At 38.9% G+C, this 18,674-nt stretch overlaps 1 protein-coding gene across 2 annotated transcripts in view; it reads left to right on the forward strand.

The window, feature by feature from the left end:
• Positions 1 to 18,674, forward strand: part of LOC131231402 (sister-chromatid cohesion protein 3) — a 61,023-nt gene that overhangs the window by 21,532 nt on the left and 20,817 nt on the right. For both annotated transcript variants that reach the window (XM_058227569.1, XM_058227570.1), the window contains exons 13-19: positions 4,343 to 4,504; positions 4,598 to 4,798; positions 4,874 to 5,011; positions 5,119 to 5,319; positions 5,457 to 5,601; positions 6,383 to 6,489; positions 14,712 to 14,852. In XM_058227569.1, the coding sequence (XP_058083552.1) occupies positions 4,343 to 4,504; positions 4,598 to 4,798; positions 4,874 to 5,011; positions 5,119 to 5,319; positions 5,457 to 5,601; positions 6,383 to 6,489; positions 14,712 to 14,852 (1,095 nt within the window). The remainder of the gene's footprint in view (positions 1 to 4,342; positions 4,505 to 4,597; positions 4,799 to 4,873; positions 5,012 to 5,118; positions 5,320 to 5,456; positions 5,602 to 6,382; positions 6,490 to 14,711; positions 14,853 to 18,674) is intronic.

Here is an 18,674-nt window from a genome sequence, read left to right on the forward strand (position 1 = left end):
CAATGAAGAAATCTGAAGAACCACAGTCTAATATCAAATTGAGATTCATGAACCAGAAACGGGAGATAATAAAGAAGAAGGATTAAGAAGGGAAAAATGAAATAGAGGAAACATAAAATGAGAAGAGTGTTTGATTAGTCTATAATTGATCTATTTATATTAATTAGAATAAATCACAATAATTCCACCAAAAGGTAAAAGGACTAAAATACTCCTTAAAAAAGAAACTCTCTATAAAATAAAAAACCTCTATAGATCCCCCAAGGGTTGATGACGCGGTATTGTGCTACAACTAGGACTAGTCAGTAAGGGTCATCGGCTTAATCACAAAGGGTAATGGGAAGTTTGTCTCAAAGTTAAGAGGCAAGAGGTGGACCAAGAAGGCGATTAATGATGTTAGCAGGTGTATCGATGTGTCTTTTGGTGATTGTGATGAAGACGACATGGCCTTATTCAAGTTTGTGGAGGAAAGGGTTGCTCGGAAATGATGGTGAAGGCAAAATTAGTAATTCTCCCAAGGGCAGCAGGGAGCTTGTGAGATTAGAGTCGTCAGTCAATTTCGACTATGGTGCTTCATAAAGAGTGGGAAGAAGGGTAAGGGGTTTCAATAAGTGTCTAGATGAAGTTGCTCAATTGGAATGTTAGAGGGTTGGGTGTAAGGATCCGAGGATCCAAATTAGAGACCTGTGTTGGCGGGCGAAAGTTCAGTTGATGGCGTTGCCAGAAACCAAGCTTCAAGCAGTGGACATGAAGATTGTTGAATCTGTTTGGTAAGGAAAAGAGAAGGATTGGGTGGCTCTTGATGCAGTGGGAGCAATTGGGGTTATCCTAGATTTGGTTATCTAGGACCCTAAATTTTGAAAAAAGGAGGATGCATGGTCTAGAAATCTCTCTGTTTCTATGCAATTGAAAGGGGCTATGTCAGGATGCGGGTGGGTTTTTTTTTTTTACCTATGTGTATGGGTTGAACCAATCAACTCTTTGGGAGGCCTTTTGGGTTGAGCTTGATTTGATTCGGGTTAGATGGTAGTTCCCATGGTGCTTGGTAAGGGTACTTTATCGTGGTCAAATTCACGTTTGAAATGTCACGTGGCAACTGTATCACGTGCAATAATTGGGATACTCATACTTTGTGGAAAGGAATGAGTTCGTGGACATTCTAATGGGCAATGTCAAAAGGGCTATAATGTCGAAACTTGATAGGTTTTTGGTATCCTTGGATTGGGTGAGTGATCACCATCTAGTGCGGCAAAGAGGTCTTCTGAAGTCAGGTTTTGATCATTATTCAATTGTTTTGGATGTGGTTGAAGAGAACTAAGGTCCAAAGCCTTCTAGGTTTGAGCTAATGTTGGCTTAAAGTTGAAGGATTTTTGAATTTGTTGAAGGAATGGTGGGCCTCCTTCCAAGTTGAGGGCTTTGCGGGGTCGAGTTACATAAGAAATTAAAGCTTCTCAAGGGTAAGATTATTTAATGGAAAAGTGATGTTTTGGGGTTGAGGGAAGCGGAGGTTGATGATATTTTGTGGGAAATCCAAGCCATTGATGTAAAGGAAGAAGGAGGTGAACTTTCGATAGAAGAAAGAGCCTTGAGAGTAAAATTTCCTCATGACTACTTGAGTCATCGTTTGGGAGAAGAGATTAAAAGGAAACAATGGTCTCATGCAACATGGTTGAAGGAAGGGTATAAGAACACGGAATCCTTTCATAACATTGCTAATGCCTGTGTTGGAAATAATGGTTCGCGTTGTCTGATGGTGAAGGTGAGAGCGTAGAGGAGAAATCTCAAGAATGCAATGTCATTATGCAGTACTATGAGAACCCGTTATTTGGTGAGGACCGGGAGAGGCCCCGTTTGGATAACCTTCCTTTCAATAAACTATCATCAGCTTAGGCGGATGGTCTCGAGAAACCTTTCTCTAAGGAGGAGGTTAAGGAGGTGGTTTCATTAGGAGGGGATAAGGCCCCTGGTCTGCATGACTTTCCCTTAGCCTTTATTGAACTTTTTGGGATTTTGTGAAGGAGGATTTGCTCGATTTCCTAGCCAAATATTGGGAGAGGGAGTGACTTTTGTCAAAATTGGGACATTCTTCCATAGCATCATGCTGACAATTGAAGGGACAGAATGCATGCGAGATTCTTGGCCTATTCGCTTGATCTGTGGGCCTTTTAAATTCTAGCAAAAAAATATTGCCACTCGGTTTTGTGCTAAGGTCATCTCAAAATCTTAAGGGGTGTTTGTGGCAGGTTGGCAAATTTTGGATATGCTCTCATAGCTCATGAATGTTTGAATTTGAGGCATAGAGAAGTGAAGAAAGGGATTATCTGCAAGTTGGACATAAAAAAAGGTTTACGATCACGTATATTGGGGCTTTCTTGTCTAAATGTTAGCTAGGTTGGGTTGTGGGCAAAAGTGGAGAAGGTGGATGCAAGAGTGAGTCTAGTCAGCTAGGCTTTCAATGCTTGTAAATGGCTTGCCAAAAAGGCTTTTTTGAGCATTAAGAGGCCATGGACAGGGGAACCTGCTCTCTTCGTTCCTTTTCACGGTAGTGGTTGAAGCTCTAAGCAGGATGTTGGATGGAAGGCGGGCAGTCTGTCTGTTTAGAGGTTTTAAAGTGGGGATTAATTTGGCTCGGATGTCTTCTGCTTCAACTGTGGCCACCCTCATTGTCGGGAATCTTTAGGACCGGTCGATCAGTCTAAATCTCTTAAACAGATCTTCCATTTCCCTCACTCCTGATTGACCTGTCTACTTTCGGCTTCATCTCCAATGTTGGTCTATTCCTCTCGTGTGGTATAGTTTAGGTTTTTGCTTCTTCCTGTTTTTTTTTTTTTGGTGTCGAGTTGTATAGTTAGGTTTTGCTTTCTTTGTTTTTCTTTTGTTTTGTCTTCTTTTCCCTTGTTTTTTTAGCTTGCTTCTTTAATATATTTCAGTTCATTCTTCAGAAAAAAGAAGAAGATTAGTTTGGCTCCAACCTTCCACTTGTGGTTTGCAGAGAAGGCTATCCTTTTATGTGATGCAAAAGTTGGAATGGTGGATAATTTAATAACGTTTATGAGATGCTTTGAGGTGGTTTTAAGGCTAAAAGTTGGATGTATTGAAGAGTGAATTGATCTGGGTGTGCTCCACAAGTGTCGAGGTGGCTGAGGTTTTTGGGTGTAAGGCCGGCTCTTTCCCATTGACGTTTCTTGGGCTCCCTTTGTGTATTGGCAAGCCTGCCAAACACTTGTGGAATAAAAGTCATTGAAATGGTTGAAAGGAAGCTATCTAACTAGAACAACAAGCATCTCTCGCTAGGCGGAAGGTTAACGCTAATCGAAGCAGCGATGTTGAATCTCTCAGTCTACTACATGTTGCTCAAAATGTTTAAGATGGAATTTCTTGTGGCAAGGAGCCAAACTGAAACATAAATTCCACCTCTTGAAGTGGGATGAGGTTTTCAAGCCTTAAAAGGAAGGGGGAACGGGAGTTAGAAACCTAGAGCATATGAATCTTGCGTTGCTCGGTAAATGGCTGCCAAGGTTTGGTTTGAAGGAAGGTAGTTTTTGGCCCGTGCAATGCCAAATGCCCCACATGCACCAATGGGCCACATACCACGTCTGATATGTCCCACATGTACCAATCTGACACCATTCATCTTGAAGTGCCTTACATGTGCCAATTTGTAGATGTACTACTGTCCATCTTCAAGAGCCCCACATGCCACATGTACCAATGCCCATCTTTGCTTACTTGCACATGCGTCATTGCACCATGTGTTCTAGTGTCCATCTTCAAGCACCCCACATATGCCATGCATCAATGTTCCATATTTGCCACCATCCTTTTTCAAGAGCCTCATAGTGCTACATGTGTCACTGTCCATCTTCAAGCACCCCACATGCCTCAAGTGCCCATCCCTCTTCGAGGATCCCATGCGTGCTGCATGCACCGCCTTCCATCTTTAGGCACCACATGTGCCATGCATCAATGTTCCACTGTCCATCTTCAAGCATCCCACATGTGCCAATGTGGCACATGTCACCAATTACCTAGTAAATTTCCCATGAAAAAAATTTGTTTTGCCAAACAACAAGTTTGATAATGGGCCCCAATTTTGCAACTTTAATGGAAAATTTTATTGGAAACTAACAGCGGAGACTTATTTTCCTTTCCACTAGTTTCTTTTCCTCTCCTTGAATCCAAACAGGTCATAAGGACATGCTTTATGGGTTTTTTATTTTTATTTTTGGTGTTGTTTTTTTTTTTGGGGGGGGGGGGGGTTGACTTTATAAAAATTCTCTGATGCATGCATTTTCATAATGTTGTACTTTTTAATGAAGTTGTTTGTTATGCCAATTGTCAGGAAGCACTGGAAAATAGCAGACGTGAAATAACTGTTGCCATGATGAAGAGCTACCCGCAGCTTTTACGCAAATTCTTGGCTGATAAAACGAAGGTTTCATCACTGGTTGAGATAATTTTGTATCTGAAACTTGAGCTTTACTCACTGAAGAGACAGGAACAGGTGAGTGCTGGAAATTTCTTCACATGAATGTCCCCCTAGAATATTCTTTTCTGATATCCTAACACTGGCCATACCTACTCGCTTGCCTTTCAGAATTTCAAAACCGTTCTTCAACTAATAAAAGATGCATTTTTCAAGCATGGCGAGAAGACCACTTTGAGGTCCTGTGTCAAGGCCATCACCTTTTGTTCTGCTGAAAGCAAAGCAGAACTGCAAGATTTTGCTCAAAATAAACTAAAGGAACTTGAGAATGAGCTGATAGTTAAGCTTAAGTTTGCCATGAAAGATGCAGTGGTAAATCTCTTTGCCCCATCTTTCTTTGTATTGATTATTTATCAATCAGAGAAATATAACATGTTTAGGTTGTAGGTGGGTGATGATGAATATTCCCTTCTAGTGAATTTGAAACGGTTGTACGAGCTTCAATTGGAAAAATGTGTTCCAAATGAAAGTGTATATGACGATCTGGTTAGCACCCTTCAGAATCTCAAAAATGCAGATGATGAGGTATGCAATTTATTACCTGCTATGATTGAAAAAAACAGAAAAAAAGAAGTGTAGGATTCTTTTCTTCTTTCTAATATCTGCTCTTGATGCTGTCAACACCCTTACAGGTTGTTGGTTTTCTGCTTCTGAACATGTACTTGCATGTAGCGTGGAGTCTCCATTCTGTTGACAGTGAAAATCCTTCAGAAGCATCTGTATCTTCTCTTTTGTCCAAGCGCACTACCCTGTTTGAGAAACTAGAGTACTTTTTGCACACCCTTCTTGAAGTTGGGGAGGAGAGAAAAAGTGGAGGTCTTCTTTCTTCAAGAGTAAGCCTTAACTTAGTTTTATATTTAATTCCTTAAATCGTCGTGTGTAGCCATGAAACAGTCAATTGAAATAACTTATCATTAGCTGTCCCAAAATGCTTAAATATTGGTCTTATAAAATCTCTGTTGTGCCCAAGGTCTGTATCATACTTGCAGAAATGTGGTGCTTGTTCAGAAAGTCAAGGTTTTCCTCAACGAAGCTGGAAGGAGTTGGATTTTGTCCAGACAATTCAATTATTCAAAAGTTTTGGAAGCTTTGTGAGCAACGGCTCAACATTTCAGGTAAGTTTAAACCCATTGACCATTGTACGTGTTGAAGTGATAAAGTCCCTCAATATGCATTGATACACCACACTCTGACAGCTTAAGCTTTTGGAGTAAATGGTTGTTTGACATGGTATCAGAGCGGAATGTCCTATGTTCGAATCTCGAGAGCAGCAAATATGCCTTGCTAATATATTATTCTCCCACGAGGGGTCAGGAAAATCAGGTCCGGCCCAGGGACCGGGAAATTAAGCCCGGCCTATTTATGGTGTGAGTGTCCCTCCACCTTCGTCAATATGTTCTCGTGCGGAGTTCCCACCTCGCACGTGCGGGGGGGTGTTGAAGTGATAAAGTCCCTCAATATACATTGATACACCACACTCTGACAGCTTAAGCTTTTGGAGTAAATGGTTGTTTGACAGTATGCAGTTATTGTGATTACTGCTAAGCAGAAAGTGTTCAGTAATGCTCCTATATGCATGGTAACCTGCTCTAAAGGAGTGTCAGTTTGGGTCGGTTGTAATCTGATAGATATCAATGAGTTGTTGGGCTCCAATGAGTGATTTGTAAGGGCTGATGATTCCTTGTTATCACCCTTCGTTTCCTTTTGGCCGCTTGTGTGTTGTCTTTTCTATTCTGCTCTCCTGTTTCTTAATAAATTTTGTCGCCATTGTTAAGGAAAAAGAAATGATCATATTATATGTTTGGGCTCCAGCGTAGCCTCATATGTAGCAGCAGCAGATCATGTCTCCTTTAGAAGAATTCTTAACTCACTGTTCAACCTGTAATAATATCACAGATGAGACAGAAGATGAAGATGTGAATGAAGAATATATTGAAGAGACAAATCCAGATACAGTCATGATTGCTGCAGCAAAATTAGTGGCTAGTGATACAGTTCCAAAGGTGAACAACTTGTTTTCTGATATACTGAATGTATTAATTACTAAGATTTTCATGATTGCTGCAGCAAAATTAGTGGCTAGTGATACAGTTCCAAAGGTGAACAATTTGTTTTCTGATACACTAAATGTATTAATTACTAAGATTTTCTTGTAGATTGGTCTGACTGCTTCGTTGTAGAGCGATAAAATGGTTACTAGCTTGGCTTGTATGCATTGTGTTTGCGTGTACTCAGGCAATTCCAATGCATTGCATATATGTCCAGCATTATTTTCGATGGTTATATATATATATATATATATATTTCCAGAAGTCCTTACTCGTTATCTACTTGGTTCTTCTCATTCCATCAGCAGTATTGTCTCCACTAAATTAATTCCTTTGTTCTAGCACATGTTATAGTCATCATCTGGATGATGGTTATCACGATTCTCTATTTTTATGCTAACATAGTTAATTATCATGTTTCCATGCTGGCTTTAGCATGTGGGCTGCTATTCCCTTGAGGGTATAGTTTGATTGTTGCATACTATATGCAGTGTTTTAAATGGCAAATAGCGTGTAGCGTAGCGTTTACCCTTTGAAGCGTGAGGCATAAGTGTGAGCTACATGCTACTTCTATATTTTTAATCAAGGTTGCACTTGGTTGCACCAATTTCATGATATAATGAACCAAATTAGACTGATTAATAATGAAAGAGCACAGTGTAAAGGTAAAGAAAGAGCAATGAATCAACGGATTTTTATTAAAAATAGAAAAATGTAACAAATCATTGCAAACATTAATTGATTTTTAATGTTGTAGTTAAAAATAGCTTGTAAAGTGAGCTACGTAGCGTGTAGTGTAGTCTATGGAGCATTTAGCCTATTCAGATTATCATGTAGCATAAGCGCTAAATTGCTACTTAAACTATTTTCATGAGCTATATAGCATTAGGGCTAAGCTACGCTTTGTATTGTAAGCTACATGCTATATAGCGTAGCTATTTAAAAGACTGACTATATGTTTATTGATGAACAGCCGTGATATAGAATGCATCTCCATCTCTTCCCATTTGGTGGTTTTGATTTTCTCAGCAGCAGCAGTTGGGACTGTGCTCTCGCACTCCCTTTCCTGCTTGTAATGTTTGCTGTTTCTATTATCGGTGTAGCAGTCATGGTCATGGAAATCTTATTTGTGTATATGTAAATTTTACACATGGCAACGATGATAATGGAAGTCGTATATTAATTTGTTAAACAATCATATGCCATGGTCGACTGATTGATTCTTTTTCTTAAATACTTGTCATGGTGAATCCCACCTGTAGAAGAGGGGGAGGATTCCCCTGAATGCAATAACGAATCTTTGTTAAAGATCTTAACTGGACACTTTTCTGACTAGAAAAAAGGTTACTGCTCATGCTTCACTGTAGCTGAACTTATTATCATCATCTTAGACTTGCCCAAAGCTATTTGGGTCTGGCTTTACTAATCCTGTTTCACAACAGGAATTCTGAAGATGGCTTGGACAAGTTTGATACCAGGTGGATTTTTTAATTTTTTTTTAAAGAATTGAAGTCAAGATAGTTCATCTTTGGAGGCATTGTGAGTGATCGAAACTAGTTGGGAAAGTCTACAAGGAAAGATGGGGATGTGGGAGCCTGTGAGCCCTACGTTGTTTGATCTTGCATAATAAATTAATAATGAAGGGACTTTTTCTTTTTCCCTTCCAAGTATTAAAACTGCACATGCATTACACATGAGGACACAAGGAAGAATATGGGTGCTTGAAGGGTTACACCACAGTGTTTGCCACTTGTTTTTTGCTTAAGGTACTGTAGACACCCCACTCAACAGACTGCTTGGCCTAATTAACCCATTCATCGTGGAGGGAAAATCTTGCATTGTATCAAGGTGAGAGGCTTGCAGAATTTTCGTCAACTATGGAAGCCCAAACTATGCTTAACCCCAAACCTAAGCCCTAATGCGACCCAAAACCTCACTGAAACCCTCTCAAACTCAACGAAAAGACCTGAAAAGATTCAAGAGGTGCGGGACCCAGCCTAAACTAGGTTCAGGGCCCACTCCTGTCTATTTTTTGTATGATTTTCTTGGACACAGAAAAACCTTTTAAACTTTTCAGGTTTATCTTCATTTCAATGATTATCCATTTTCGGGCCCCAATTTCTTACTCCATCTTGTAGCCCATCAAGTTACCTTTCCTATGAGATTGGTTTCAGCTCAATCCAATATGCGGGCATGAAGTTGTGATCAAAATATTGGATAGCGATGGGTTGACTGTTACAGAACCAAAATTTGACCTAAGTTGTGGACCCCACATCTTCCCTACTCTTAGGAAATTTTTTCATTAAACTAGAAGTATTAGTTAGCCCATCAAGTCCCCTTTGCAATATGTGAAGTGATAGATTACCTAAATCCAACACTTGAGCACCAAACTATGACTGAAAAGCCAAGAGGTGTGTGTATTGGACTGTGCCCAAAAAAAAAAAAAAACAATGTATGAAATTACCATCTTGTCCTTACCTGGAAATCCAGAAATCAATTTCCATTTCCTTTGACCCTTTTACCTACTTTGTACCAAAATACTACTAGGAGCCTTAATTTCACCCCAATCTATCATCTTTTTACCAAATTACTCCTTATTTATTGAAATCCCAAAACTACCCCTCCTTCAAGCCACAAAATTCTCCCAAGTGCTTTAATCCCCACCACTCATTTTCCAACATCTAGAAGTCTTCTAGAAGCTTCCCTATATCCTAACAACCACTGGAATTCCCTCAATTTACACCCAAGCTACCCAATTAACATCCAGGATTAAGCCACTTGTCAACCATCCCCAATCTTCCTACCCTTTAGAAAACCCCTAACCTCCTCAAATTACAACCTTGCCACCCCTTTCCTCTGTTTAGAGGCCTCCTGCTACAAGAGGGCGGTCTTGCATCTTGAAAATCCCAAGTCTTAAAGCCTCTCTAAGAGTTCCTACTCTTCCCTCTGGCCATACTTACCCAATTCTGCAGGAGAGAAGATACTACGGGGAGAGCAAGAGAAGATGAGCTGTGGTTTAAGAGCTTGGGAAGCTCTTCTCGTTAAGGGTTGAGTACAACTCCACTCTTAAGAGTGGTTGAGTGGTGGTTTAGTAACCTCTTGAGGAGAAGTATTCCCTTGCTCTTCTACTTCTTTGAATTCCCTTTGAAGATGAAGTTCCGAGTCAAGATCCTCCTTCACAAACCAAATTTACATTATTAAGGAGTTGCAACCTCCAGATTGATCCTTGCCAAGTTCATGCTAGCGAGCACCGCGAGAGAAGACATTAGAAGACTTCACCCCAATCCCTACCTCTCTAACTTCTTTCTCTAACCCTCCAACATTCTCATTTTCTTCTTTCCTTTTATCTTTTCGTTTACCTTTGGGATGCAAGTCAACTGTTTGTTGAAATTCCAATCATTGGAATGTTGTTCTCCTTAGATAAAGACTGCTATATTGCGGATAGAGTAGGGTGCCTAACTCCTTCCTACTCTATAACGTGGCCCTTACCCAAGATTTTGGTGTGAAGACCTTTGTTGAGTCTATTTCTTGGAAATTGAATGGTTTCTTACAATTCGATTTACGGGCAACAAACAAGGATTCTAGCCGTCGTTGAGTTATACAAAGATAAGGCCGGTGGCAACTCCGAAATTGACACCATGGGATCTACCACGCTCGGTAAGCCTTTTGTCACTACATTTACGAGTACCAATGACCGTATTCTTGTACGCATGGCAAACATGCATACGATCCTAGTTGGTCATTGGGTACACCGTACCTTGGATGGACCATATCCCAAAAATCATTCCCATTGATCCTAACCAATCTATTTGAGAACTCATATGAAAAGAACATTGGTGTTTCCATAAAGAGCCTAAATTTCTGTTGACTATCAATTTCATGATTCTAATTATTGTCGAATAAAACTTAGTATCATCCAAGTAGTATCAATTTCAGTTCGAAACAAGATGAACCACCAAAACAATCGTCATCATCGTCTAAGCCTTATCCCAATTAATTGGGGTCAGCCACATGAATCTTGTTCCGCTATTCAATCCATACAGGAACCACAATGGACAAGTTAGGGCGAGATCTACTGATTTTGGTCCCCGGGCAAGTCTCACTCAGAAACAACAATTAAATCCTTGGACTTCATTTTTTCAATAAAAATTCCAGTTGAGTTAGGAATGTTTTATTAGTGTGTTTCTTAAGTTATATCCCTCCCAAGTTGAGGCTTGCTTGATATCATCTTGGATATCGTACACACTTGTCACGTGCATGTGAATTGAAGTGAGTGGTTAGTAACTTTAATGAAAGAAAATGACAAACACTTAATGTTTATCATTTTGGAATATCTTATAAGCAATGTTTTAAACAACGAATAGCATGTAGTGTAGCATTCACCCCTCTGAAGCACGAGGCATAATCTACAGTGTATCACATAAGCTACACCCTACTAGATTTTTAATCAAGGTTGCACTTGGTTGCATCCATTTCATCATATTTTGCACCAAATTAGATTGATTAACAATTAAATTTAATAAAATTACATGATATTTGGCGCAACCAAAGGCAACCTGAAGTAATGGGAAACGACAATGATTAAGTACAAAGGTAAAGAAAGAGCAACAAAACTTATTTAATATTGTTACTTGTATTATTTTAAAGCATCGAAAGGTAATGCGGGAGCATTTTCACATCGGGCTTGAGTGGGGTGGCTTGTGGGATGTAGGGGCACACTCGGCGTTGACGACTCGCGGAACCCATGGATTTGGGGCTTGTGTGAGGTGGGTGGCTCTTATGAGGCGGAACTCATGGATTTGGGGCCCACGAGGGGGTAGAACCCATGAATTTGGGCCCCACGAGGAGGGTTCGGCCAAAGACCTAACCCATGGATTTGGGGTCTAAGCTATGAGATAAAGGTATTTATTTGTCATGCCCTATCAGTTCGAGCTTTTAGAGCAAGTGGCTAATTGTCCTACATCAAATTGGTATCAGAGCGGGAGGTCTCATGTTCGAGACTCCTCACCGAGGGTGATTAATGCGGGTGCATTTTCACACTGGGCTTGAGTGGGGTGGCCTGTGGGGTGCAGAGGCACACTCGGGGTGGGCGGCCCACGGAACCCATGGATTTGGGGCCTAGGCTATGAGATAAAATGATTAATTCGTCATGCTCTATCTGTTTGAGCTTTTAGAGAAAGTGGTTAATTGTCCTGCATCAAAAAGATTAATTAATTTTTATTGAAAATAGAAAAAATGTAACAAATCATTTAAAACATCAACGACTTGTTTGGAAAGATGCATTGCATTGCATTAGATGGAATTAACACCATTATTACTCAATGAATGTACGTCTGGAAATACCATGGTATTTTGACCATCCAATCCCACGTTTGGGATCAAATTCTTCCGTCAGGAAAAACACTATATTGCGTGAAACCAATATTTGGTGGATGTTGGAATTCTAATCAATAGACTAGATTTCACAATTGATGCTGGTCGCTTATATTCATAAGTAACTTAAGTGTCACGTGTAAAAGGCACATATGGATAGACAACGTGGTTAAAACCGGTGTTTTCAGTAGCGCTCGTAGCGTAGCTAAAATGCTACATAGTGTATGCAGGTAGCGAAAGCTACGGAGCATGTGGCATAGCGCAGGTAGCATGTGCTACCTGAAATCTCCTCTTTTTTTTTTTTTTTTTTTTCAAGTGTTTCTTCTATGCTAGTTCACTACTTATTTTAAACTGGTGGTGACTCATCCCCATCACACGTGGCACTACATTAGATTAATCTGGACCATATAAATTGTGGTCCATATCATGGATAGAGCACTTGGATCAATCCAGACTATCCAAATCGTGGTCCATATTGTGAATTTGTGATGTTTCAATAAATAAAAAAAGTGGTCACACTTAGAGATGTTTGAAGGCAAAGAGATAGATTTTGCATGAAAATATGTGGTTGATGATTCAAATTTGCAATAAAAAAATAATAGGAATTATGCATTATGTAAAATTTATGACATTTTCTATTATTTTAATTAAAAAAATATTAAGTATGGTATAGCTTATGCTATACACTGTAGCTTACGCTACACGCTATAGAGGGTCAAATGCTACGCTATATGCTACTTGCTATTTAAAACACTAGTTAAAACACATGCATCAATGTGGGACCCACATATGTAGTGGATTTCAAAATCCATTAGAAATCTTTTTGTATCTCTGCTGGGACTGGAAGGTCAAATCCTTGGATTAATCCAATCCTTCTCAGGGATTCCAAATGCTGAATGCACTTAATATCCCACCTAATGCAATGCAATACCACCTAATCCCACGTTCCAAACAATCCCTAATTGAACTTAATGTTGTAGTGAAAAATAAATTGTAATGTGAGCTATGTTGTGTGTAACGTAGGCTACATGTGACTTACGCTATTTTCATGAGCTACAGTAAGGCTAAGCAATGAAATGATATGTAGCGTAGGCTACATGTGACTTACGCTATTTTCATGAGCTACATAACATAAGGCTAAGCAATGAAATGATACGTAGCATAGGCTTCCCACTACATACCGTAAGCTATTTAAAACACTCCTTATAGGTTACATCATTATGATATTAAAAATCTGTAGAGCTCAAGTATGTGTATAGCCCTGCCTATGTACACACTGGCACACATGCCAATTGTCACTCATGCACAAGATCCAAGCATTTACATCAGTTGACCAATACTACATAGATCTTTGGCCCAAAAATCACTTCACTCAAGTGGTCCAGTGTATCTAAAAAATGAGCAGATAAGACAATTTTCTTGCCATCTATTTAAGTGGGCCATCTATTGTGGTTCACCTGATTGAATTGGCTTAATTTGGCCACTTTAATCCGCATTCATTTGCACATATGCTTATGTTTAGATGGGGTACCAATTTAATTGGCCTAGGCATGGAATTGGCGTTCATTAATGCATGCGGATCAAAATTTGGCAAACTTGGATGTGGAGAACAGAAATCATTAGATTTGCGATACATTATTTTGATAGGTTGGTAAATGTAATTAGTATATCTGTAACTTTAGATTATTAAGTAACACTATGTTAGAGTTCAAAAAACATGATGTTTGTTGATTCGGAACACTAACTAGTTTTCATTTAGATGTCCATCAATCAGCCAGCTAGGGTCATATTCTCAGTATAATTTTGGCTTATGACCACCTATAGTGGGCACAGGATCTGAGCAAGTAATTTGAAATGCAAGCATGGCCCTTGTATGATTGTTGTTCGCACGCTTATTACTCATCATAGCATCGTTTTTTCCCCCTCTAAACGGTGACATTGTCAAAAACAGTACCAAGTAAGCATGAACAGAATATCTTAGTAAGGTTACACATTTGGAAATTTATGGAGTTTTGCTTATAGCTGAGCTTTTAGTTTTACAATGTTGAATTATGAGTGGGATTTATAATAGTGGTCTATGAGATGACTAATGCAATTTGTATTTTCACCTCTAAAAGCCAAAGGGAAGAACTTCACATATGCCATCTTGGTGCATGTGCCCAAGATCCATAGAATTTATTAGGGCCTCTGTCCAATTTTTGGGTCCCCGTGGTATTAAAAAATGAGGAAGTTTACAACCATAACAGCCTTTACGGATCCGTAACGGACTGGTATGGGCCTGTAACAGGCCCATATGGAACTGATTCATTTTTTCCTTTACAAAAATTTCAACCGTTGGGGGGCCGTAACAGCCATAAGGCTGGCCATGGCAGCCACTGTTACTGTTATTGAATGCCTTGGTGGGCCCACTATTGGTGGTGCATCATTTGAATATTATGGATAGAGGATAATTCTAGCCATACAGACATGCCACATGTATGCAGAAACTAAATAAGTATGAATTAATAGGGCTAGTTTCGTCATGTGAAGTATAGAAAGTATACATGATTTTGAAAATTAGAGGTATGGCATTTTATTTTGACTTTGATAGTAGTAAAGGTCACCTCTTCCTCATTGTTTCTAGTTAAAAATTCCAACGACTATATTACTTCTCTTTGAGATCTGAGGTTTCTGGTATCAGGCACTATCTACAATTCCTGCAGCTGAAGTAGGAGAGTATCTTGTTGAAACAACATGGATGTTTTCATTGATCCTGCTAAACCCCATGCATACCCATGAGTCTTATTTAATTGCAATTCATGCAGGACTATCTTGGTCCAGAGATCATTTCTCACTTTGTAATGCACGGAGCAAGTGTGGCAGAGATAGTCAAGCATCTGATCTCAGCTTTGAAGAAAACAGCAAATGATGATGTCCCCGATATGTTTCTGGAAGCATTGAAAAGGGTATGGATTCAAATTTTCGGCACACTTTCACATGATTTGCAAGGATTTGTTGCTAAGAATGATGTGTCGTCTTATTCAAGACATCATCCTTAGTTACAGAGATGAGAGACCACAGTTGCACACCCTAGGTTGTTGCTTATGAATCATCATGTATGGGCAGTCCCCTGAGCCACTCAGGGCTGGTTAATTCGTTTCTAGCCACATCTCCACCTGCAAGCTGTTTGTGAGTCATCATGTGCAGTTTCAAGATTTCTGAATTGCAAGAAGAGCTATTGCTCTTGTATGAATTATAGAAGCTTAATCATCATCGTCTTTTAAGCATTATCCCAATTAATTGGGCTCAGCGACACATACTGTTTTGCCATTCCACTCTATCATGGATCCATTGTTCGGAGTATCCCCGATTTATCGATAATATCCCTGATATTGTCCGTTTTGATACCAATAACACCGGTAGTGATACTGATAATACTAGTAGTATCAGAAATTCCAAGTATCGGCGATATAACGTTAAATATCACCAATGAATCGCCAATATTTATGGTTGTGTAAATTCTAGGTGCCACTTGTATCACCAGTATTTTAGACTATGTAAATTGCAAGTGTCGCTTGTATTGCTAGTGTATCGGTGATATTTAGGTAATATCGCCAATATATCGATATTGCAAAAAATCCGTTTACTAAAAAATGATTCCATTTCAATTTATTTATTTATTTATTTTTTTTTAAACAGGCGCATGGTTGCATGATGAAATGCATGTTTGTATGCGTGTATGAGTGTGTAAGCATGGATGGATGTATGGTACCTGCATTTGTATTATATAGATCATGGATGGATGCATGTTTGAGTTCATTTACTTTTACATGTCGTAGTTATTGTATGATACCTGCATTTGTATTATATAAACTCATTTTGGTTACTATTGGACTGATTTCTTACAACAAAATATGCTTTTAGACCCCCGTTAAATGGAAATTTATTATGTATGCATTCTTTTTGCATTTTTTTTTAAAAAATTCTTAAATATACAAATATATGTATTTTAGCATCCCCTGAAGTTTCACTAAAAAATTCCACTATTTTCCCCATGTTTCCCTGCATTTCCGATTATCGGCAATAACGATATTGTTTTTGTATATCTGACCTGCGAAACTTGTAGAGTTACCGATAACTCAAGCACTGCATGGACCATATCCTTACCTAAGCCATGGGTCCTCAAGTCCTTTCTTACTACCTCCACCCACTTGCAGCTAATCATAGAAACTTATAAATTGTTCAAAATAATGAAGTCTGTTGGTGTTGAGAAGTTCATACAGTTGCTGGCAGAATATGCACTTCATCCCATAGCAACATGTTCTGAGCATGTATGTAGGACCTTAATGCATAAGCTGTTTCTTCATCTTATACGAAAGTGAAATTGGAGTAAATGGTTAACCTTTATGTCCAACAACAAATTGGACTGAAAATCGAAATCTTTGTTTAACTTCAGTCAATATATGATCATTATTAAGAATTATTTGCGTTGTCATAATAAATTCCTAAAAAATATTTATTTTAATGAATGCATATTAGAATCATTCTGTAAACTGTAAATGTAATTATATGCCACTGTAATGTATCTATGTTAAAAGGCCATTACACTTTTCTAAGATTGTGTCGTCTATACATGTATCTGTTTGTGTAAAAGAACTATTACGTCCTAAATCTAAATGGGCCTAAGAACGGGCCATATGTAGCCCACATTCACATTCGATAATACTCCCCCTCAAGTTGGACCAACCCCCTCCTAAAAACACACACACACACACGCCATGAATGCGCAGCTTGATAAAGAGACGATCCAGTTGAGTACGATTCATAACCTTCTTAAATATATCTGTCAGTTGATATTGAGACTTGACGAACGACATGCAAATTTCCTTAGCTTAATGAAGTGGCAATCAACTTCGATGTGCTTGGTCCTCTCATGATAGATAGGGTTATTGGCAATATGAGAAGCTGCTTGATTATCATAGTACAACTTCATCAGAACCTTTATTATAAACCAAAGTTCATCCATTAAGTTTTTAGCCAAATAAGCTCACATGTCGCATGGGCCATTGCTCTGTAATTCACCTCATCACTTGAACCGGCTACAACACTTTGCTTCTTACTCTTCCATGTAACAAGATTACTACCTGCAAAAGTATAATAGTCAAATGTAGATCACCCATCAAATTGAGAACTGGCCTAATCTTCATTCGAATATCCTTTCACTCGAACATGACAATTTTGCTTGTAAAGGATATCATGACTAGGAGCTCCCTTTAAATACTTGAGGATTGAAGCAAGGCTTCCATATGTGAAACTCGGGAAGCCTGCATAAAGTGACTACGGTAACAGGATGTGTAATATTAGGTTGGATAAGATCTATTAATTTTCCCAAAAGTCGACAGTATCTCTTTGGATCATCAATTAATTCATCTTGATCACATTAAGTTTCTAATTTGTATCTGTGGGAGTTTCAGTAGGCTTAGCTTTTAGACGACTGTCTCATCCTTAGTAAATTCATCACATATTTTCGTTGTGACAAGTTGATTCCCACCTTGGGCCTTGCCACATCAATGCCTAAGAAATATCAAAGACGACAAATCCTTTGTATAGAAATGCTACTATATCAATTTCTTCAACTTGTTAACACGTATACTATCACTGCTTGTCACAATGGATGCCATGAAGTTTTTGGATCACAGGTTTGTTAAGGTGAAGAGAAAGTAACTTCATGGGAAAAGATAAAAAAGAAATTAATAAGGAAGTTCCTACATATGAATTGTGGCCATGGATCCAAAAAACAGTTATGTAATGGCCGTTACGTAACGACAAGTGTAGGTACCATTATTCATTACAAAGGCATAACGACCATTATGGAAAAAATGAGTCGTAACGGTTGCTATGGCCTCATAATGGATCATTACCATAACGACTGTTACGGCTCATATCATAACAGTAATGACAATGGCCATTATGGCCATCGGTACCATTATTAAATACCTTGCTTGTTCCCCGCGACTTTTATCAAATACATCAAAATCTATGTCAAGGGAATAAATTGATGAATGAATACACTGAGGAATTCCATACGTTGACATCATGGGCGAGGTTCTATGATTGAAGACCCAAAGATGTTTAGATATCTTGACAGTCTTTACCTAGATACAAGGAATGAATTGGTTTTCAAAGATTTATTTAAAATGTTCGATGGATGCACACTTATGTTAAAAGCCAATGCGATGATTAGTTGGGGACTTGAAAGATGATTTGGTTCCCCACAAGGACTATCATCAATGATGGGGCACTAAGCTAACTTCCTAGATAAGGCAATCACAAGACCTCTCATAGGTCAAGGGATGGTAGGCTAAAATCCAACGTTCAAGCCAAACCTCAACCCGAGGGGAGGGGGTTTGTGGACGAGGGAGCACTGTAGCCAAGATGGGACAAAATAATTCACCTTTCACATACATTTAAGTGTAAGCAGTCGGAATATCGTTCTTTACAATGTCTTGAACATTGGGCCATTAGTGATATAGGTTGCATTTGGGCCACACTAATCTCTATTGTTGATCTTCATACAGTATGTGATCAAACAGTTCAAAGGCCCATATTTTTGAAGAATCACGTATGGATCGTCATTTTTTACCCTGGAGCCTGGAGGACCATGATCCTGTTAAGAGTGAGTCACCATTGTGGATCTCAAATGAAGAATTTTCTACTTGAATGGCTCCCAACTCATGCTAACTTCTTTTTAGAAAGATTTTCTCCTACTTAGTTATTTAGATTGAGTT

Source organism: Magnolia sinica, chromosome 17 (assembly GCF_029962835.1).
Source record: "Magnolia sinica isolate HGM2019 chromosome 17, MsV1, whole genome shotgun sequence".
Lineage (NCBI taxonomy): Eukaryota > Viridiplantae > Streptophyta > Magnoliopsida > Magnoliales > Magnoliaceae > Magnolia > Magnolia sinica.